The sequence below is a fragment of the Gambusia affinis genome, linkage group LG01 (assembly GCF_019740435.1).
Source record: "Gambusia affinis linkage group LG01, SWU_Gaff_1.0, whole genome shotgun sequence".
In the NCBI taxonomy this organism is placed as follows: Eukaryota; Metazoa; Chordata; class Actinopteri; order Cyprinodontiformes; family Poeciliidae; genus Gambusia; species Gambusia affinis.
The window spans coordinates 28,769,780-28,792,656 of NC_057868.1; the positions used below are offsets into that span (position 1 = coordinate 28,769,780).

Consider the following 22,877-nt stretch of genomic DNA (forward strand, 5'->3'; position numbering starts at 1 on the left):
GTTATGCTCTGTGAATTTCCTGTGGCGACAAATGCAAACAAATCTGCACAAAAACAACTACGTAAGAGCTTGATTGGAGGGATTCTCTGACTAAACCTCAGGAGGACAGAGCGTAGCCGTGGAAACAGTAGATGTAACATCACTCAACAGTACAGACTGAATTGGTGCTAATGACCTGCACCATATAGAACTAAGGAGTGATGAGAAAAACAGCCACCTCTCCTCACCTTAAAAATTGTTTTAAGGTGATGTGAGAATAACTAAAACTGCAAACACAGATGCATTACTTAGAAAGACAGTCATTCTGCATTGTTGTTGTGAGACTTCATACTCCCTCGTTCTTCTGTTATCGTACCTGTTTGGCTTTCACTGATTCCTGGAGTTAAATTAAAATATTTGGTACAAGACATGCAGTATGCAGTCTTAACTTGATGGTATCTCTCATGATATTTGAAATTCAAATGAAGATCTCCCTTGGTATCAGTTGCACTATATAATAGTACTTCAAAGAGATAAGGTGTTTGGTTCAACCACATTGATTTTTGCAAGATGCATTAAGTTGACCAGAAGCACTTAGGCACAGAAGCTATATGGTTATTTTTCAAAGAGTTAAATTTAATAATCCATTGGGAACGGCTCGCTCCACTGAGTGTAGCTTCTGTGGCAGTGCGGTATACTGGCTGCCTGCTCTGGCCCATTTGTTCAGTCAGCAGGAGTAACCTCCAGCTGTGAAAAGACCTCATCTTTCTGCCAGAGGGTTAGGAATATAAAGAAAGCAGGGGAAAATAGGCAGTATGGTATGTATGGTTGGGAATGGGATTGGGAGGAATGGAGTATAAGCAGGGGGCGGGGTGATTCGTCATGTGGCAGTTGTGTGACTTGTGTGGCTCTTGAGTGTACCTGACGCATGTCCTGTTAGCACTTTGCAGGCTGAGCCTCTACAATATTACAAGAATGTCCTGGAGGGCAGCCAAATGCAAAATCAGGCAGAAGTGGGCAGAAGGGTACAGGATAAAGCAGGAAAAGATTTTTACAAACAGCCCCTAATGTCCGGGTGTTAATACCTTCCTGGTTACCTGGGTTTCTTAAAGCAGTGAAGCTTTGGAAACTTATTATACAATGTGAGATCATGTGGATAAACTGGTTTCACCAAAGCTGTCTTTGTGCCATGTTTTGCAATAGAGATAATGAATGAACGAGCTGAGCAAGATTAAAAGGGTTGGGCTGGTGGATACAATTCTTGAAAAGAGATGTGGGAATTTCAGACAAGATGAGATCTCTACAAAACAAGCTAATGAAGGGTTTGAATGAATCATAAGTAGGGTTATTGACATGCTGATTGTCGGAAGTTCCTTCTACCTGCATTTGAGGGAACCATGCTTGTGAAACTGAAAAAATCCAAATTGTGGAGAGGCAGTGGAAAACTATCCAGCCTGTTTTCATTAGATTCTCTCAGTTTTGTTTTGGATATGTGTAAAAATCAAAATATACTTGACTGACGTTACCTAGCAGACGCCAGAATTCAGTCCTTCCTGTAAAATGTGAATGTTAAGTCTTATCACTCTGTAAATAGTGTCCTGTTATGGAGGGGTGGTACAAAATAAACCATTAAATAAATTGTTTGGTTCGTTACAGAGTCGATGATTTTGTCACAAAGCTGTCCTTGTGGGACATTTGAAGTTGTGGTAGTTTAAAAAAAAAATAAAAAATCAGTTTCTTAAAGCTTACAAATAACAGCTTCAGAGGAATAACTCTGAACCAGAACAGTACAGTACTTTGGCTCATCAGATCAACAGTGGGCAACTTTCTGTTACACAAAGGAAATTAGATTGGACTACTGCCTCAGCCTTTTTATAGAGCACTTTTCAGTAATGGATGCAGATCATAATTCCAGACATCTATTAAATGGAGCAAAAATATAACAGACTTAAATTAGGTAAATGGTAAGGAAACTAATTGCACATAAAAAGACAAGCAAGTAAGTAAAATATTTACTGGATACAAAAATATAAAAGATGATTGTAACGTCCACTTTCCTAATGTCAGTATATAATTGTTACAATAGGCGCTTTTCCACTGAGAAGTCACACACTAACCCGTTAATGTGCGGTTTGGTTCTACCACAGGAAGAGAACTTCTACATTATACGCTCTATTCCTCACTATTGTGTGCGGGTCGTGAGCATGCAGCAGCTTTGGTGAACTCTCTCGGTTAGAGGCACTCTAGTGGAAAAGTGCCTTATGTATTGAAAATATTTTAAATCACTTTAATGCAAGTAGCAGTTCCTTTTTACAAATGTGGATTTGTAAAAAGTATCAGTAGGTGTCAGTATTCAATACACAAGCTTAGTAGAGAGATGGCGTGGAACATTTTTGAAATACTTGGTAGGTTATGTAAAGCTACAATCCTCTGAAACCCACTTCGGCTATTTAAATTTTTCTTCAAGAACTAGGAAGAACATTTATTTTTCCTTTTCCCTCACTATTTTTTTAATCCTTACTGTAGTAAATTTGGAGCAGTAGTTTGAAACTTAAGATTAGTTCACATTGTGAATAGGGTTTTACAATTTATTTGCCAATATCATGGCTAGCAATAATAAGACCTCGGTTATACCCACATAATTTTTTACGTCTCACAATCAAGGTCCCAGCATAGAATATAGGTTAAAGTCGACCCACTTATAGTATGCACCTGATCCACCTCGGGAGGATGTAAGAAACCTTCAGCCATAATGAACTGTAATGGGTAATTTGGTATTGCTAAACAACTGTGTCTAAGTGATATTAAACAAAGGAAGGATCTGCTGGTGAAGCAGAGCAGAGAGGCACCATCTTCACCTGATATGAAAAATATATTGAACATAATCCGATGCACATAAAATGTATGGATGACGATTATGGCAGAGAGGTTAAATCTGTGTCATAATCATAAATGAGGACTTCTAAGCCATGTATGTTTGGTTCAGAAATCCCATCAACATGATTTTAAAGCACAGATGGCACTCGATTTCTGTGAATTGATTGGTGTAATTTGAAATTACAATTTGGTATATATCAGAGAATTTCCTGGTTGGGAGTTTATTATGGAACTATGATCTGAAAAGGGGTTTTCATCAAAAGGATGAAACAGAGCAAATGCAGTCTTGATGTGTCACGTGGAAAATATGATTTTCTAATTTAAAGCAGACATTGCACTCGATTATACACATACATATAACTTAGTGGGCTTTACATGGTGAATTCGCTGATTGGGGAAAAACAAGTTTTTAAAATTCCGATTCACTGATCACTAATCTGGGACAATCAAGCTAAAAAATATGGCTACTTTGACAGCATGTTTACTTGCGCATCTTTAATTAAGAGATGGTTGTTTCTTCACGATCTTCTACTCGTAAAAGCTTTTTTCTTCTTTTTTGTTTTGCAAATATTATCCACATCTGAATTGCATGTTTTGGTGGAAGAAATTAATTTTCGACCATGGTTCACACCTGCCATAAACACTGGCATGGATGAGTTAACATTTACACAAATAACTCCCCGCATTTCTCTCTGCAGTCTTTTCCACGCTGTGTTAATGGATAATAGTTTTTGTCAGGAGAAGAAAGCTTTTTCTAATTCTCCCAGGCTTGCACATACATATGTTCACACAGTCTTTCTGTCCCTGTCTCTTCATCTCTCACTTTCCTCCCCTCAGATCTGTTTCCCAGTATTTGCTTGCAGCAGAGTGAAAACAGGGGGCTCTGGCACCACTGTGCCATTTATGTAATTCTCTTCACCATGTCTGGACCTTGTGTTTCTCTGCCATGCAGTCGCTCAGTGGCCATCATGGGAGCATCACACATGCACAAACTAATATGGGCAAACACACATTTAGGACAGCAGAGCAGCAGACGGAGGGGAGAATGTGACATATTTTTAAACTCATGCACATATGGAGGTCTGAAAGTTATAGAATCAAGAGTAACCATGTCAATTAAAGTGTAAATTTTTTATGTGCTGTTATTTGTTTCTTCAATTTTACTTATGTTAATTCAAGCATAGCTATTTTTCTCTATTTACTGTTGTTTACATTCCTATGCTTTTTTACATCTCTGAATGCATACCTGTCTCATTATGTAATAATGGGAGACTGCCTTTCAATGTGTGTCATTGGAGGAATGCACAATAAAGCAGAAGAGACAGCTAGCTAGCACATGCAATATTGCTGAAATGGCTTAAAAGCAGTAACCCTTTTCACACAGCTCTTGATTCAGTTTGTGAGAAAACATTTTATGCATTTTATGTTGTGTGAACATAACATGGTTTTTGGTATGCCTGCAGTGCAACAGAAAGTTTCATTTTCTGATTTTGTTTCCTTGCAATGGATTGTGAATGAAGCTCTGATAATTTAACTGTGATGAGAGCCTCCTTACTATAAACTTTCCATGACAGACATTTCCATTACAACGCACCTCAAGTTGCAAAATACCAGGTTATTGGAGGTTATCAGGCTAATCCCTTTGTCTTTCCTTATCAGTGGGAATAAATAGACATTTCTATTGAGTTACACGCAGATGTTGATATATAACGAATTATTCATTTACTTAGGAGTTCTCTGTATGGAAACTTAGTCATTTAGTGTCACTGATTAACCCAGACTCATTCAGTGCAGCCTTAAAAAATTCCAAGGTGAGGAAAGAACGAAACCTTTCCAAAAAGAGATGAGACTTAACGGTGCTTCATAACATGTTGTAAAACATGTTATGTAAAACATCCCAATGGACATTTTTTATGGAATGGTCAAAAATAATTGTTTAAGCTCTACAGATGTCTTTTACTCTGTAAATAACTGCCAGTTAGTAGTTTATTTAACCACTATTCTAGTGAGGTTATTTCTGGTTTAGGTTTAAGGCTTCTTTTTTTCTTTTTTTTTTCTTTTTTTTTTAAAGGTTTTATTGACTCTAGGAGTGTTCATTTGAGTGTAGTCAAACAGGAAAGTGGGCTGTGAGAGAGAGGAAAGACATGCGGTAAAGGTCATCAGGCTGGGACTTGAACCCGCAATTGCAACGACGAGGACTAATGCCTCAGTATTTGGGTGGTGCTCTACCCCCTGCGTCACCACAGCGCCCTAGTTTCGTGATTCTTACTACTTAACCAAGGAGATTACTTTAATAGTTTTTTTGTATTTTACATTTTAAACTTTTTTTAAATTGAACACCCACTGATAACATTGAATCAGTCTAGACTGACTGTAGTAATTTGTCTTATAATAGGGATCTAACAGGGATTTGTTTCTCAAATATTGCAACAATTTGAGGAAGTTGCAATAAAGTTCCAATAAAGGAAGTTGCATCTTTGTGTTGACTACACCACAGTTTATTGTCTGGAAAGTATTTCATTAACAATTTTGGACTGTAATTCTTTGTAAAGGGTAACCACTAATGATAGATTTAGGGCTGTGTGTGAACAACTATTTTAGAAACTGAGTTTAAAGGGATGCCACACTTTTGACGCACTTGGTGGCATTGGTGGCATTTCTTTCTGACTCAGTCCATAGCAGCAAATAGCACTTAGCATTTATCAACAGCTCATTGGAGGAAGTAAGAGTGTTGCGCACCACAAATAATCACCTGCTGTTTATTTGTGTGCTAAGTACTAAAACATAATTTTATCAAGTCATATAATTTGCATCAAGGAATTTTAAAAATCAAGGTTGTCCAATGATTCTATAAATCATTACAGTCTTAGATGGATTAAAACAGTTTTTGCTAATATCGTTCAAGACTAATCAGGTTTATTTTACTCCAATGATTCTGCAACCAAAGAGTAAAACCTGCACATTTATTAATAGACACGTACCACTGTTCCTGACCTGCCTTCCCCTTTTCAGTGGTTTTAAAAAAAAATACTCACTACATTTGTCCAGTGGTACAACTTCCTCAACTTTTCTTGTCAGTGACCTATTTTTACCAACTGGAGTTTCTGCAGCTCATCATCAATATTCTTCTCTTCTCAACTAATTTAAGAGGGCTTCTGTATCTCTCAGTCAAAGCATCACTTAAGATTTAATAGTTTGATCACTAGATTTTAAACATGAAGCTACATCTGCAGGTCCAGCCAGACTCCACAATCAACTCATCTTTCTCTTGTTGATGTGCGTCAATGCTAGACTAACATTATGATGTTGAGTCTTTATTTTTGACTAATTAATTACTCTGCTCAAAACATATTTCTGTTCCAGAAAATCACTCTGTTTTCAGCATCATTAAAAAGGAACATATATTGTTACAGCTGCTGAAAAGATCACATGACCCAGACAAGAACCCTCTACAGCTTATCTCTCTCTCTTTCTCTCTCTTTCTCTGTCTATTTATCTCCATCTCTCCCTCTTTCTCTGTGTGTGTGTGTGTGTGTGTGCGTGTGTGTGTGAACCTTACTGAAGAAAGTGAAAATGAGATGATAGTTTAAGCTAAATTTCTGAATATAATTGACAGGATACGGGGTGTTATTTATTTACAGTTTTGCAAGCCAAGCACAAGTAAAGACACAGTGGTAATTAAAAATTAGCGCTGATATGCTCTACCATGATGAATTACTGTATATGATATATAATGTATCATATTGATACTTTTTGAAACAAAAGAATCAATATAAGAAAAATAATTTTTTTGTTTTTTTTGTTTTTAAAATGCAGTTATGTTTTTTGCAGATGAGCAGGAGAAAGCTTTTCTCAGAGACCTTCTGATTGCTGTTTTTTGCTGATGGCATGGTGTGTTTTAACTTGAGGGTTTTCTTGCCCACACAATTGGACTTCCCTTTATGTTACTTCAGCAGAATTAAGTTGACCTGCGGTGGCAGACATACAGGGAGAATGTAACCCTTAGTTATGTAATCGCCGTTTACAATCTCACCCTTGTAGAAAAAAAATTAGAAAAATGTAGCTGACTAAATGTATTTGGGCAATATGGCTTTGAGAGTGTTAAGGTTCATAGTTTATGGAGTTTATGCTTTGTGAAGTTTGTGGGTGGAGGTGGCTAAAAGCAATGTGGTGTTAACCAGTAGCTCACAGTGTGTAATGTAAAACTAATTTAGGAAAGTACCTACAGTTCTCCCAGGTTGCTTCAGCTGTTTTACCCCTCAGTTGACTCATTGGAGTTATTTAAGCTTGACTCACCCCACGCAAGCACAAATATGAAGGACTTTTGACTCACTTGAGTCAATGTCAATGTGCAAGACTCAAAAAAAAAAGTCCTCTAAAGAAGTTGTGGTAGATCAGATGCCCCATTAAGAACATCCTGATGGTCTGAGTCAAGATTAGTTGTCCAGGTAGCCAGTTAACTACATGGAAGAGTGAGCATGGAGAAATCAAAGGAAGAACTCTTAAAGATGAGGTATAACAATGGCTGAGTGACATTGTGTTTCCAAAAAGGAAGTAGTAAGGGGATGAGAGAGTATTGCTGTGCTAGTAGTTTGAAAGCACTTCAGGAAGTGGGCAGTCAGCCAGTAATTCTGTCATTTCTGGGGAGATAAATGAGCACTCTGCATGTCAAGATGTCTGCTCTCTCAGAACCTTGTCTCTTTTGTCAGACTACCATAGGTCCAAACTCTTTATCTCTTGCCACTCAGTTTGCCTATCTTGTCCATCTTAGAAATGGAGCTTTGCTGAGAACATTTTTGGATTGCCATGCACATGAGGATTCTTATGAATGTAGACATGACTTTATTTTCAATTGCTGTTGTAGCCATACACACATGCTTTTCTTTTCAGTCAATTCAGACAGGATCTGAAATGGGTGCACGCTAGCCGGCCTGTGTGTGCAGAACAGTGGTGGGTTTGGAGAAATCCTCATGATTCACGCATGACTGAATGTCATGTGACCACAACTTGCACTGGACTTATATTGCCTGTCATAGCGGCTACTGCTTGTGTTTTATTTGTGTAGGTTTCAGGAAACAGAACAAGGTTAAACTAATTTGCTCAGAAAGTCTCTGTCATAAATCTCCTCTGGCCCTGTCAGTACATCGGAGCTAATCCAATGTTACATTAGCTACATTTTACAGCAGGGGTCTCAAACTCCAGTCCTCGAGGGCCACAGTCCTGCAGTTTTTAGATGTGCCACAGGTACAAAACACTGGCATGAAATGGCTTAATTACCTCCACCTTGTGTAGATCAGTTCTCCAGAGCCTTAATTATTCTATTCAGGTGTGCTGCAGCAGAGGCACATCTAAAAGTTGCAGGACTGCGGCCCTCGAGGCCTGGAGTTTTAGACCCCTGTTTTACAGTAATAATAAGAAATGGACCTATATGATATTCTTTCTGTGTGATAACGTCTCTATATTTTTAGAGTTTACTCAAAAATGTAAATAAGTAAAATATTGACTGATTTTCAGCAACAAATGTTTCCATTTCCTCTGAAATTATATAGCATATTAATTATAGTAGTTATGATGTTCTACAGTACTTGTTATTATGGCTTTCATTACATACACTTAAAGAGACATGTTTTTTGAAGGTGTTTATTCAAAATGCTTTTGATTAATAGGTCCCTTAGCTATAAGGATATTCTATCACTGTGAATTCCTAGAAAAACCAAGATCGTCAGAGCATTGAAAAGCTAGCAGCAAGCATGACTCATTGTTTGAGCTAGTTTTACTGGTTTTAATCAGTTCTACACTTTCACAAGACTTAAGTTTGATTCTAACTTCTGTTGTACAAAAGTGAAGTTATGCTGGCAGATACTATTGTTCACATCAGTCCATCTAATCGGCTGATTGTGAAGCTGGATAAAAGCACAAGAACATACCATTTCTGTTACACACAGAACAATATATTTCCAAATCCAAAAGTTTACTTGCTGTTGGTGAACTTGGAACTGACAGATAGCTTGTAGCATAAGGGGGATTGAAAAGAGCTGGCAACCTCTGCCAAAATAACATGTACTTAGCAACACAGACATTCAACTAAGAAAATAGAAACAAGCTTACTAACTGTCTCTTGTGATGGTGTAGATATTTAAGATTTGCTAATATGGGCAGTGAACATGAATATCCTTTAGTTTGTTATTTTGCTTTGCTAAAATTAGCAAAAATAGAGATTCATCAGGTTAGCTCTAAGCCTTCTACTGCTCTGAAGAAGTTAAAGTTTTCTACAAACTGCAATATTAAATCTTTTATTTTGTTTGATTTGCAATAGAACAGTAAATATTACTAATCACATACATTCCCCCTTTCTTATAACCATGGAACAATGTAATATCCTTCTTCTTGTAAGATGTAAAACAGTTTGAAACAGGTTGGTGGAGACAGTGTGTTGCTACTCTTTCTTCCAGACAGCCAAAGAAATCCAGAATCTAAGACTCTTTTATTTGTATTTCAATAAAAGAATTAAAACCATAAAGATGTTTTTTCTTGCAACTTTTAGCTTAACTTTAAAACCTTAATATTCCTTGATACCAGTAGCTCTCCCTTGCCCAGTAACAAAAGTAGTGTTTCTAGGAGTCATCTGAGGGTTGTTGCCTGCAGCATGTACTATTAAAAAAAGTAACTACCAAGAACACTTATACCCTAGGTTTTTCTGCACAGCACCACACTACAACACAATTGCATGTTAGTGTTTTCAGTGTCGTGATGGATCGGTATGTGTGCCTCAAATGGCACCAAATGGTCCTTCGGGAAAGAATTACAGATGTCACACATGCCTGTTTACATAACCTGTAGCTACCCTATGACCATATGAGTGCCACTGTTACCAACAATATTGTACAAACAATATCTAATCAGGAAGTCAAACATTTAGAAATACCAGAGCTGCTATCAGACAAATCTACAAGTAGAAGTAAATGTGTTTCGGCACAAAGGCTGTGTTTAGATTAGGAATGTTTCTCAGAACGTTTTCAATAGAATTTCACGCAGGCTCCAGCCTGTAGGATGTCTTGGCTAAGCATTTTTTGTACTTCTCAGAATCGCTTACAGAACTCAGAGAGTCTCTGGTGATACTCAACAGTGAGTCTGGTAAAATGAAACTGAAAGGTTTTGCAAAATGTAACATTGCCTGCAAAAAGGAGGAAGCCAGATTTAAATGGTTGAAGGTGGCAAACAGGATGTAAACTTACCTCTGTTTGTCTGTGGGATGTGGGACACACTGACGTAGAAACCGTCAGTCACAGGAAACTGGACAACCAGAAGCACAATATCCTGTCTTCATGTTTTATTTGACCTTTGAACTATAATACTTTGACAATGGAAAGGACAAAAATAGCAGTACCCCATACTACTCTTAAAAAAGCTTTGATTGTTATTTTGCTTTGGCCAGTAATGAAGACCACTTTTTAAAAATCAATTATTTATGCTGCATGTGTGAACCTCCACTACAGGGCAGCAGTTGGGTCTGTAAAAACTAAACAGCAACGTTCTTCAGAAACCTGCAAGGAGTTATAACACAGCCTTTTATAACATGTCCTGCAGTGCATGTGGCTAGTGTCAGTCCTGACTGAATGAAAATCATTATAAACGATTTATGTCACGTTAACGAAGAACAGCTGAAAAGTTACCGGGTTTATCAACTGCGGTAACAATTTCGCTCCAACGCCTCCCCTTGTCATTTCTATATTCTTTGCACGAAATGTTTTATAAACATTAACATTTCCACATATCTTCTCCAATGTTCGCTGGACTTCGGGTTGCGCTGTGTCAGCTGTTTGGGATTCCCCTCTGAAATTTCCCCTCAGAAAGCAGGAGGAGAATTTGCACTTTCTGATTGGCTACCTGTCACATTCAACAGGCTGCGTTAGGGCTCCCAGTCGGGGAAAACCCCTGATTTAGATTGGAGCGGCCACAACTCCGATGTGGCCGCATAACACACCACACACTACAGGATAATCGGTTACGAAATCACAAGCGACAATCTTAGAACGATCAATGTTTCTAAGATTGTCGTAAAGGGAAATTGTACGTGTGAACTAACATGTAGTGTGAACTATTGAATCAGGTAGTCGGATGTTCCCATATAGTATACAGGCTTCATAATTTGCACTCTTTTGGTTGAATGCAGTATTTATTTACACTTTGGTGTTTTTATTCAAGTACCGTACTTTTTTCCTATACTTTGAACCGTGCGGCTTATAGCCCAGTGCGGCTTTTCTGTGGATTTTTCTTCAACCGCCAGCGGGCTCTTTGGCAGGAAGTGAATCATTGGAAGTCAAAATTGGAATTCAAAGAAGAAGGTGCTCATTTTCATTTAGAACAAGCACATGCTAGCACTAGGCACAACAGAGAAATATTATCGTTTATCGCAATAATTTTTGAGACAATTAATCGCTCAGCAAAATTTGTTATCGTGACAGGCCTATCCACGGCATTGTTTTGGTATTCTAAGTTGATGGTCAGTTTTTGATAGTGAAAACCCATTGAGCTTTTAGAATTGAAACCAACATTGTGGAACTACAGAAGGCATGGACTGGAAATTATTAGTTTGGACCTAGAAAACTATGCATCAAATTTGTGTTGAACATTTTGATTTTTAAAGGGTAATGACCATGTGAGGTTTGTTGCAAAATAACTTTGATCTATAAGAACCCTAACTTTGCATAGTAAAATGTCCCTCCACAGAAGTGTGAATTTTTATCAAAAAGTTCTTCCAAAACATACCTTGGCTAGAAGGTTGCATAGTTTTGGCTTGGCTGTGTAAAAAGGGGCTTATGATTACTAGTTGTGAGATTGAATGAAGATGACACATATGAGGTTTATGTCAATGCTCCAGATTTTAAAAATTTTTAAACCTCAGACCATCAGATGTGGGATTTGCGCAAAATGACTTATTTGTGCGAAATAAGGAGTCGAAGAACTAGTGTATATATTAAAATGTCAAATACTCAGCTTTATAATTTCTAGTTCATTTTGTTTATGAAATTAAAAAAACTCAGAATATATATTGGGGCTTTTATTTTAAAGATTAAGGTATGTCTCAGATCATCTAATGTATTGTAAGCAGACCCCAGCCATTGTGAAGTTGGTAACAAGTGAAATAGACAAACACAACCTTTTGAAAGACCTCAGACATCCAGATGCAATTTTACGTCCTTGGCATTTACCGCTAAGCCACCAGTGGCAGTTCAAAGCAGGTGAATAGCATAATTCCTTTTTGATGTAATACAGTAATAAAATGCAAATAAATTAAGAGTCGATGTGATAGGTGTGATTTCACTACCTTCTGATTATGGATGCAATAAAGTTCTGGCGACGCTGGGTTTGATGGACACTTACAAAAAACGTTTGATTGCACTGTAATCATGTATGTTTTAATTGTAATTTCATTTTAAAACAATAATTCCAATGATGGGAAATTTACCCTGTAACCCAAGGGTGGGCACTCCTGGTCCTCGAGGGCTGGTGTCCTGCAACTCTTAGATGTCTCCCTGGTCCAAAACACCTGAATCCAATAGCTGAATCACCTCCCAAGTGCAGTCAGGTTATCCAGAGTCCTGCTAATGACCTCATTATTTGACTCAGGTGTGTTGAAGTAGAGATACATCTAAAAGTTGCAGGACTTTTAGATGTTACTGCTACTTTTAGCCCACCCCTGCAGCAGGAGTGCCCACCCCTGCTAACCTCTAGGAACAGTTTAATCTCTATAGTACTTAAAAACTCTGAGCGTTGGATTTACATTTATTGAGAATCTGGTCATTCGGCATCAACGATAGTTTATTGAAGTGAATTGTGTAAGATATGAGTTGCAACAAGATTGAATATCCCTCTTGGAATAATAAAGTGTTTTAACAGAACTGAGTCAAACAGCTGCAGGATGCAATTATTGATCCAATAAGGACACTAGGTTTCTGTGCCTCACTTAGTTTATCAAGAGCGGCAATGATATGCATAACTCCCCCAGCTAAAACATGTTTCTTGTGTTATTTAAAAAAAAAAAAAAAGAACTTACACTGCCATATGCCTATCCCAACATCACTCAGCTCGCAGCAGTAAGACCTAATTGTGAGGGATTTACTCTTAATGCTTTGAGTAATACCCTGTTTATTTTCCAATAAAGTATTGAAATTGACCTGCTTAGTCATCAATAAATTATGTAATGGGTTACATTTCTGATAGTGTAGATGACAGCTGAATTAATTGCACCGCCATAATATACTCTCAGGATTCACTCAAATATGGAGAGCATGTGCTTGTACTGCATGGAGTCGTCCTCCTCTGATTATCTCCGTGAATGTGTGGATCTGTGGATGTCACTGATAGGCCGCGGCATTAAACTGACCCTCTCTCAGAGTGACAGCTTTAAACCCTCAAAGCTATGAGAGTGAGCGTGGCATGTGTGCCCACAGAATCCAATTCAGCCTGGAGTAAAGAAGAACTGCCTTTCAGCTCTTATCAGGGCGCCAGCAGAACGGGACAGATCACCTCCCACTGCTGAGCTATCAATGTAGAGTTAATTGCCTTGCAGAGAAAAACAGGAAGATGCCGTGTATCTTGCCTTTTTCATTGTTTGCTGACATTTATTCCTATGTCTTTTTTAACTCTATGTAGTACAGCATTTGGACTTGGTCTTTGCTTAGAGTTGTTCCCATGAGCCTGCAAACCCACTCTTCAGGTTATTCACTTAAGCGATAAGAACAATCAAGTTTGACATGAAGTGACGCAAAGCAGCACTGAGAGAAGAAGAGCGATATGGGGGAATGGACAGATAAGTGGTAAGAGGACGTAATGTAGAGAGAGACAACCAAACAAGGCACGTGGACACCTTGTTGTGTGAGCTGTTGGAAGACAAGGTTGTTCAAGGTCTACTGCCATGCTTTGATGGGTTACAGTGGGTGTGGGAGCCTGATGGGATAAAACACACTAGCGGTTGGCTAGTCCTTTCAATCTATAGGACTTCATATTGCTTTTGCTGACTGCAATGCATTAATGTGCTGTGTGTGTATGTGTGTATTATATGTCGAGTGCTAATGGCCTTGTGTTGTAGCCTATTATGTTAGTTTCCTCCAAGGTCCAGGTCTCCCATGTCTCATTGCATCTGTCACAGTTTCTTGGCTTTAGTACGTCAGCAAGAACCATTTCTTCAGAGTCTGGAGGGAACATGTTTAATGTGCGAGAAATTGCAAGCCAACTGCCTTGAGTAGCGTAGATCACCAGTTCTCAAGTTTTGTTTATAGAATTATTGTTGTGCCATCTAAACATATACTTAACTTTCCAACTACTGACATTTAAGAGTGGTAAGAAAACAGAACTTCAGCTTTTAAATTTTGTTTTTTCAGTGTCAGGATTGGTGTACTTTATTAACATTTTTACTCAGAAGTTAAAGGAGGAAGGAAGGCTCAATGAAGCTGGATTTGTAAGGAGAAATGGACCTGGTTTAAATCCAATATGGGTTTCTTTTGGGGGAAAAAAAGTGACACTTGCTATAGAAATATGGCATTTATTTACACATTTGATAGCTTGTATGTCTATAAAACTTTTAAATTGTAAAGCTCTCCAACAACTATACCAGCGATTAGTTTCCGATGAGTACTGTTGGAGTCAGTCTTTTTTCCCCCCTATAACAGTAGGATGTGAATAGTTTACGTATATACTCTTGACACTTATTAGGTTTTTAAAATATCATGAAGTTTCCAAATTACCATATTTATCTTAATGCAAGTTGCAAAATACTTAAATATGATCAAGGTTTCTCTACTAGGTCTTCAAATACTTTTAGATCTATCTTACATTTCTTGAACACTTATGTTTGTTTATTTATTCCTTCTTCTTTTTCTGTCTTTTTTGGGGTCAAACGGGATGTCTGTAGCTAAAGCCATCATTAATAAGTTTGGAAACATAAATGTAAAAGTTTGAGATACATGCCAGGTGTTTAATTCTGTAATTTAAATAAAAATATTAGTTATTTTTTTATAATTCATGTAGGTCTTGATTTTGAGTCATAATGGTCTCAAAAGTTCTTCAATAAATTGAACTTACCTAAAGAAGAATTTTGGGAATATATTCTTATACAGACAGATTAACTGGGTAAAGGCTTTGTATTATTATTGGACTTGCCTGGAGATGCTAGAGATGTATTATCAGCTGTTTAGCAAAATACGTTTTGCTAAACAGAATGTGGCTAGCAGTTGTTGGCTTGTGTCAAATTTATTATTCTTTACTTGTTCACAGTTTCTCCAGTCTTGGAAAATCTATGAAGAGTCTCAAAGCATTGATTCCTCACACACTACAGACATTGTCTTACTTTGACTTAACTTCGCAAATTGAGCTCCATCTCTCCATTTAATAGAATATTGCTTCACTTAGGCAAAGGAGACTCTATTATCTCTCTATCAAGTACTCTAGCTCTAATTTGATTATATAAAATCCAAATTAACAGTGCAGTTCGCTTATCACTTAGTGGAGGAATCAGCACATCTTAAAGTTTTAACTGAAACACAATAAGTTTGGAACTCATTCTCAGATCCATGCTCAGACTTCAGTGATTAATAAGTAGCGACCAGCCCTCATTTTAGTTTTGCAGTGTTTGAGGTCCTGAAACAGTTTTTCTCTGACCTTATCTTTTGAGTATATTCAATTTGAAACAAGTGATTAGTTGTTTTTGGTAGTGGCTTAATAGCACTACCACACAGTTAGCTAGCTTTCTACTTACACTTCCTCAAAGTATAAGGGAATGCGGCCTAAGTAATAGTAGTGGTACTTGTATCACAGTGTGAGAACCTTGAGAGCAGATCAAGTGTAGAGCACATCTAGAACCACTTCAGAAAGTCTGCCCCACTATTCTGCCACCAGAAAAGACTATTACTGGCCTTCAGATGTTTTTAATAGTGTAAAAAAAAACACAGCTTCAGTTATACTTGACTCTGCAAATGTCAAAGCGTTTTGGCAATGTGCTCCATCTTAGTGTCCAGGATGTATGTAGGTCAGGTTTGCCCTGATAGGCTAATATATAAATCTCCATATGCTTGGAAGGCATGTCAGAATATGTCTGCGCCTGCCTTAGGCGAAGAAGTCTCTCAGCGTTTTTCCATCATATGTTGTCTCAGAAGGTTATCTGCGAGTTATTAAATGCAGTTCCTTTTTTATCCTTACTGGTTTCTAACAAGCAGTGAACCAGATCTTTTCTGTGTTGTTCCCTTATTTTTATCACCATCTATCACAGATTCTTTGCTCCAGCTGCACTGTAGCCTTTGCATGCTGCAGCGGTAAAACAGGAACATTGATTTTAGTGAGCGCTTAGCTGCTAGCCTTGACTCTTGCAAGCCTGGCAGTTTGTATAAAATAAGATGAATGTGATGGAAACTGTAATACAATTACTAACGACAAATCACATCCCAAGGATTTCTGGCTCAGCAGTGCTTCACTTGTGTGCGCACACACTGCACTCGCATGGACATCTATTGTACTGAAGCGTGTAGATCATATTGGGATTGATTTAACAGGAATGCTTTTTTTTTTTTTTTTTTTCTTCCCGGTGATTGTGCATAGAAAGTAGAATCAAAAGGACCAGGATTCTTCAGTGTGGCAGAACTTTGGTTTTCTGCATTTTTGTAGCAGTCCACCACTCGACATCTACTTCTCAACTGCATAAGTCGATAGAGGAACTTAATGTGCTTGATTTTTTGCTTTTGTTCTTCCTGAAACTGCTTAAGTGAACAAAACGTGCAAAATTTTACTATGCATATATATTTGCATGCAAGGTTTCATTGGAGTGAAGGTCTGAGTGGTTTGCCAGTGTGTTTTTATTTTCTGTTAAATTGTTGACTCATTCAGACCATAAACCCCCACTCAATGTTCCACTTTACTGCTTCTTTTTTCAGGAGGCTAACCTTTGCGGTGGTGTTATGTAGGTCAGCCCAATCTCATCAAGTGGAATCTGCTTCTTTGATAAAATATTGTCTATGACAAATGCTCTCCTAAAAGACAATTTCTAACCTGGAAACATGGGGTGGGGTTTTATAAGATTTGAAATGGCATTTTTTAAAGGTATCATTTCTAAAAAAAAAAAAAGATCAAAAAACAAAAATGGCTCCTAAAAACTTTCATTGGCTTCCATATTCATTCTGCCTATTTCTCTTGCTATTTTTTTGTGCCCTTATTATTTTTATCCCCTTTTATGTTTTCCTGTTACCAGTAAAAATATACTCAACTATTGATGGTGTTGAATGGAAAAAGTGGTGCATCATAATATGAAGCGCTCCCATTATCGAGCACTGAAAGCAGTAACCAGTCAGTTAATTTAGCTGCATCATCTCAGTCTCTTTTATTCCCTTTTTTAAAAATTAACCATTCAGTTGTTCCCTTTTCCTCCTTGATGTATGCTTAGGAAGTTCTCATTATTGAATCACCTCTACACACAATATGTTTGTACTCAATATAAAGGGCAATTTCCTTGCACAAAGAATACATGAGCTTCTTTAAATATGAGTAGTGTCCTCTATTGTTCAACAGTATGGTGACTAACTAAAATGAGGAAGGTCTTACACAGGATAATAAAAAGAAACTAGGTGTTTAGCATTTTTTTCTTGCATTGTGACCTTATTTGAGTGTAATAGTTTAACTCAACTTCATTTTCTCTCTCCTGCTTACAGTGAATGAGTATGTATTCATGGTCCAAGCCAGAGGCATCCAGATTAGAGAAAACGTGAAGAACATAGGGGCTCAGGTTCTGGAGCAAGTTGTGAGAGGGGCCTACAGCATCAATGGCACAGGTAAATATGAACGCATACAGCCATATCTTAATGTCGATAGATTTTCATCAAATCTTATTCAATTTCAATAATTTATTTCAAAATGTGATACTTTGCTAGAGTCACTAGGCACAGAGTGACATATTTCAAGTTTAATATTCTATTGATTTTTATTGCGATCACTTTCAAGATTATTTTTGTTAGTGTTGAAGTGATGATATCCGTTGTGGTTAATCAAAAGTTTTAACTCTCCTCTTCTTCTCCCCAACACCCTCTCTGAGCTTCAGTGTTTTTGCCACTAAATTCTATATTAGATTTAAATAATTAGGGAAGTGAAAGTATATTGAACTAGCCAAGCATACAGATGCATTTGAACATCATTGAAAATGTAATTTATTTTATTACATCATTTGAATAAGTGGATCTTTGATGCTTATGTGCTTATGTCTGTTTATTTGGATGATTGTGGCTTACAGCTAATGAAGAACCAAAATTCAGTTCCCAGAAAATAAGAATACTTAATTTCACCAAACTATGTTTAATACAGAAATGTTATCGTATGTCTTACACACAGTCATGTGGAAGAATGATAACTTAACAGTTAATCAGTAGAAAGATTTGGTTTCCTTTGATATATTTTTGAATCTTGTTCATTTGTGGTCCCAGATTATTCCTATGACTTCAACGAGAGCGAGAGCGATGCTCCTCCCACCACTTACCTCCCTGAGGGTTTCACATACCTCCCTTCGCAGGTTTGCCCTGAGAAGCTGCCCTCTATGAGTAAGCACACTGTTGACATTTTGGATTAGACTTCCTTTTGCTTGCAAACTGAGTACACAATTATTACATAATTATTTAGAAATGTATGTCCAACATTGCGCAACTTCATCAATATTCCTTCATGTTACTTTGATTGTTTTCACTTCTTGTCTTTCTGCTGAAAGAAAGACACTGTTATGGCATTTTTTGCCTCCTATAATCTCTGTCTTTTATTGCTCCTTTCCCTTCTTCCTTCCACTCTCAGAGGGCAGGTTGGAGGTGAACATGAGTGAAATATCTCTGGAGGAGGTGGAGAGGTCCTTGCTGGAGCGAGAGCCCACCATGGCTCTGGGAGGCTTCTGGAAGCCCAAAGACTGTTTACCTCGCTGGAAGGTAAGTGCGCTTGTGTGTGTGGCACTCTCAAAAGTAGAGCAGGTTGACGAGGATAAACTGACTGGCCAGTGGGGTTGGCAAATGCATGACTGCTCCTGTTTGGGGCACAAAAGGTTACTAAAAGCGTCTTACAAATTGTTGAACTTGTTACAGAATTGCTGTTCATCCTTTCTGGAAGGTCCAGATAGAATATTTACTGTGCTATCCAGGCCATTGCGTTCCTAAGCAGTTCTGCTCAATTCTTATTTGGAAATATTTCTCATCATGAAAAATACATTCATGGTAAAAAGTAAGCGCCACCCATCACCTGTCTTCGGGCACCTAATATTGGCAAGCTACAGGGAGCATGTCTCTACAGCCAACCTCAGGATAATTACCAGAGAAGATGGCACAATCCATTTGCCAACTAAAATCAACATGTTATCAACAAAAAAAAAAATCAAATTTTATTTGTATAGCACATTTCAGCATCAAGGCATTTCAAAATGCTTTACATCAAATCAAACACAAAAACACAATGCAACATAGAATCAACAATCAAAACACAACACCAAGTCAGGTTATGCTTGCATTCAGTCTGTGTACATGTCAGAATGGTAAAAACTGTAGAATTCTGCAGAATAAGCTCTTGAGAACTGCAATTATATCTATCAGATGTGCACAACAGTGGTATTTTCTGTAAGGGTATTACACCAAATAAATGTTATACAGATCAAAATCATGGCTGGTTGATTAACTAGATCTGCATATGACTCCTTGAGGGACATGGTCGAACGCCTTCTCCAAGTCCACAAAACACATGTAGACTGGTTGGGCGAACTCCCATGCACCCTCCAGGACCCTGCTGAGGGTGTAGAGCTGGTCCAGTGTTCCACGACCAGGACGAAAACCACACTGCTCTTCCTGAATCCGAGGTTCGACTATCCAACGTACCCTCCTCTTCAAGACCCCTGAATAGACCTTGATGGGAGTTAAAGCTCCGTCTCACAGGGGATTCTGACAGCCATTCCCAGTAGACCCTCACAACACGTTTGGGCCTGCCAGGTCTGACCGGCATCCTCCCCCACCACCAGAGCCAACTCACTACCAGATAGTGGTCAGTGGACAGCTCCTCTTTTCATTCGAGTGTCCAAGACATTCAGCCGCAGATAGGATGAAAGATGAAAGTCTATCCTCGAACTGCGGCCTAGGGTGTTCTGAGGCCAAGTGCATATATGGACACCCTTATGCCTGAACATGGTGTTCGTTATGGACAATCCGTGACAAGCACAGAGGTCCAGCAACAGAACACCGCTGGAGTTCAGATCAGGGGGGCCGTTCCTCCCAACTATGCCCCTCAAGGACTCACTGTCATTGCTCACGTGAGCGCTGAAGTCCCCCAGCAGAACAAGGGAATCCCCAGGAGGTGCACTCTCTAGTACCACCTCTAAAGACTCCAAGAAGGGTGGGTAATCTGAACTGTTGTTCAGCCCGTAAGCACAAACAACAGTCATGACTCATCCCCCCACCCATAGGCGGAGGGAGGTTATCCTCTCATTCAATGGGGTAAACCTTAACATACAGGCGCCGAGATGGGGAGCAACAAGTATGCCCACTCCTGCCCGACGCCTCTCACCGTGGGCAACTCCAGAGTGGAAGCATGTCCAGCCCCTCTCAAGGAGACTGGTTCCAGAACCAGAGCCATTCATCGAGGTGAGACCGACTATTTCTAGCCGGAACCTTTCAACCTCACACACTAGCTCCGGCTCCTTCCTCACCAGAAAGGTGGCTGCGCTTTGTCTGGTCCCTCACCTAGGATCTGTCTGCCTTGGGTGACCCTACCAGGGGCATGAAGCCCCAGAAAGCATAACTCCTAGGATCACTGGGGCACTCAAACACCTCCACTAAGATAAGGTGGTAGCCCAAGGAGAGGGCAATCAAAAAGATTGGTTCTGCTTTAAGGTTGGAACACTTCTCTATTAGCATTTTGTAAAGGGGATGTTTATCAGCTGGAGGTTGAACTGTTGAACTGCATTTGGTTTCTTACCTGCCCTATTTTTTTTTTTTTTCAATCTCTGATAGCACAACACAGCTACATCTTTCCAGAGAAGAATTCATCTAGTCACAGCTACATCTTTCCAGAGAAGAATTCATCTAGTCTGTGTTTCACTGAAATTACTAAATAGCGTAATTAACCAGCATGACATTTTTTTTTATATGGTCTGTGCACTTTGCTGTTTATGCTTTGATGGAGAATTATGTGGCCAATCAGTTTGCTATAAAAAAGGAACAACTTACACACCCAGTACAAGAAGCGAACAAAGCAATTATACTTTCCTCTAAATGCAAAAAACACATTACTGTTTGTTTTTAAGCAAGCATTCTTTGCTATTTTTTTTATTTCAACAGAGAAATCATGCCCTCTTCCTTTAGTATGTAATTCTGCAAACTACCAGATAAGTGATCAGTAATTTGTTAGTAGGCAAGAGCCACTTTATCATTTTTTTGTGAACTACCTATAAGCCCTTTTATTTTTGACCATTCTACTGAATTTGAAAAAAATTCCCACTTGCGTGTGCTCATTTTAAGTCAGAAATATCAGATCTAATTGTGTAGATTAGATTCTATGTTTGTAATTTTTTTGTGCTGTTTGTTGTCAGATTTTCATATTTTCTTTCTAGGACACAAGACTTAAAGTCTCTAACAAACTCTAAACAAACTCAGTAGAACAAATTAACAGCTCTCCCTTTTAAATATACAGCTGAATATTTTTACATTCAGCTTGCTCGATTTGTCTTTTTTTCTTAGTTGATATCTGTTCTACTATCTGCCTGTTTTCCATCCCCAGGTGGCAATCCTCGTTCCATTCAGGAATCGTCACGAACACTTGCCCATCCTACTGAGACACCTGGTGCCTGTGCTGCAGAAGCAGAGACTCCAGTTTGCCTTTTATGTCATTGAGCAGGTATTCACATTCACACACACACACACACACACATGCATAAAGAGAAACTTCTTTAAAACCACGCTTGGAAAAATTCCATATGTTTTTCTGTCAAAAATGGCTGAATATTTTTGTTTTTATTCCCCTTTCTTTCTTCAGGGAGGAACAGAACCATTTAACCGAGCCATGTTGTTCAACGTGGGCTTTAAGGAGGCCATAAAGGACCTGGACTGGGATTGTCTGATCTTCCATGACGTGGACCACCTCATGGAGAACGACCGGAACTACTACGGCTGCACTGACATGCCCCGACATTTTGCAGTCAAACTTGACAAGTACTCCTACATGTGAGTGTCCGCCCTGTTCCTTGTGGAGAAAAAAAATTATATATAAATATATATATATATATATATGTAATACTGAATCTCTGAAATATGTGTTATTATCTCCCCCAAGGCTTCCATATAATGAGTTCTTTGGTGGTGTCAGTGGCCTGATGGTGAAGCAGTTCAAAAGAATTAATGGATTTCCCAATGCGTTCTGGGGCTGGGGAGGCGAGGATGATGACCTCTGGAACAGGTAGGGAAAACAGCACATAAAACACACAGACTACAGCTTACTGCACCAGGCTTCCTGCATTGTTAGCTTTGAACATTCTTACTAAATAAGTTAGGTAGGTCGGTCATAGCAGGCCTTTGTGTTGGCTGTTTTTTTTCCCTCCATGTGGCTCTTTGCTGCACAGCATTTCCCACCGCCCACACAGCACACAGGCAGCTGTACTGGGCTTCCAATATAATCTGCTGACTTCAACTTATCGACTTACGCTTTTTTTTTTTTTTTTTTTTTTTTTTTTTTTCCTGTCAAGAGAGCCTCTTTTGCATGCAGTGTCTGGACAAACAAGCGTCAATATCATGTTATTGAAAACTGTAACACAATAGCAAAGTGGTTTATGGAAATGTCTCAGTGAGTGCTAATATTGAAAACCTTCTATTTAACTGTGTACACTACTGGTTTAAAATCATTAAATTTGTTTGCACAGGGTGCAGTTTGCCAATTACAGTGTAAGCAGACCATATGGAGACCTGGGACGCTACATGTCTATTCCGCATCACCATCGTGGAGAAGCCCAGTTCCTGGGAAGGTGAGTGTTC

At 38.6% G+C, this 22,877-nt stretch overlaps 1 protein-coding gene across 2 annotated transcripts in view; it reads left to right on the plus strand.

The window, feature by feature from the left end:
- Positions 1-22,877, plus strand: part of b4galt5 (UDP-Gal:betaGlcNAc beta 1,4- galactosyltransferase, polypeptide 5) — a 42,924-nt gene that overhangs the window by 14,406 nt on the left and 5,641 nt on the right. For both annotated transcript variants that reach the window (XM_044114643.1, XM_044114651.1), the window contains exons 2-8: positions 17,553-17,672; positions 18,318-18,431; positions 18,676-18,803; positions 21,631-21,747; positions 21,886-22,073; positions 22,183-22,305; positions 22,766-22,867. In XM_044114643.1, coding sequence (XP_043970578.1) covers positions 17,553-17,672; positions 18,318-18,431; positions 18,676-18,803; positions 21,631-21,747; positions 21,886-22,073; positions 22,183-22,305; positions 22,766-22,867 — 892 coding nt within the window. The remainder of the gene's footprint in view (positions 1-17,552; positions 17,673-18,317; positions 18,432-18,675; positions 18,804-21,630; positions 21,748-21,885; positions 22,074-22,182; positions 22,306-22,765; positions 22,868-22,877) is intronic.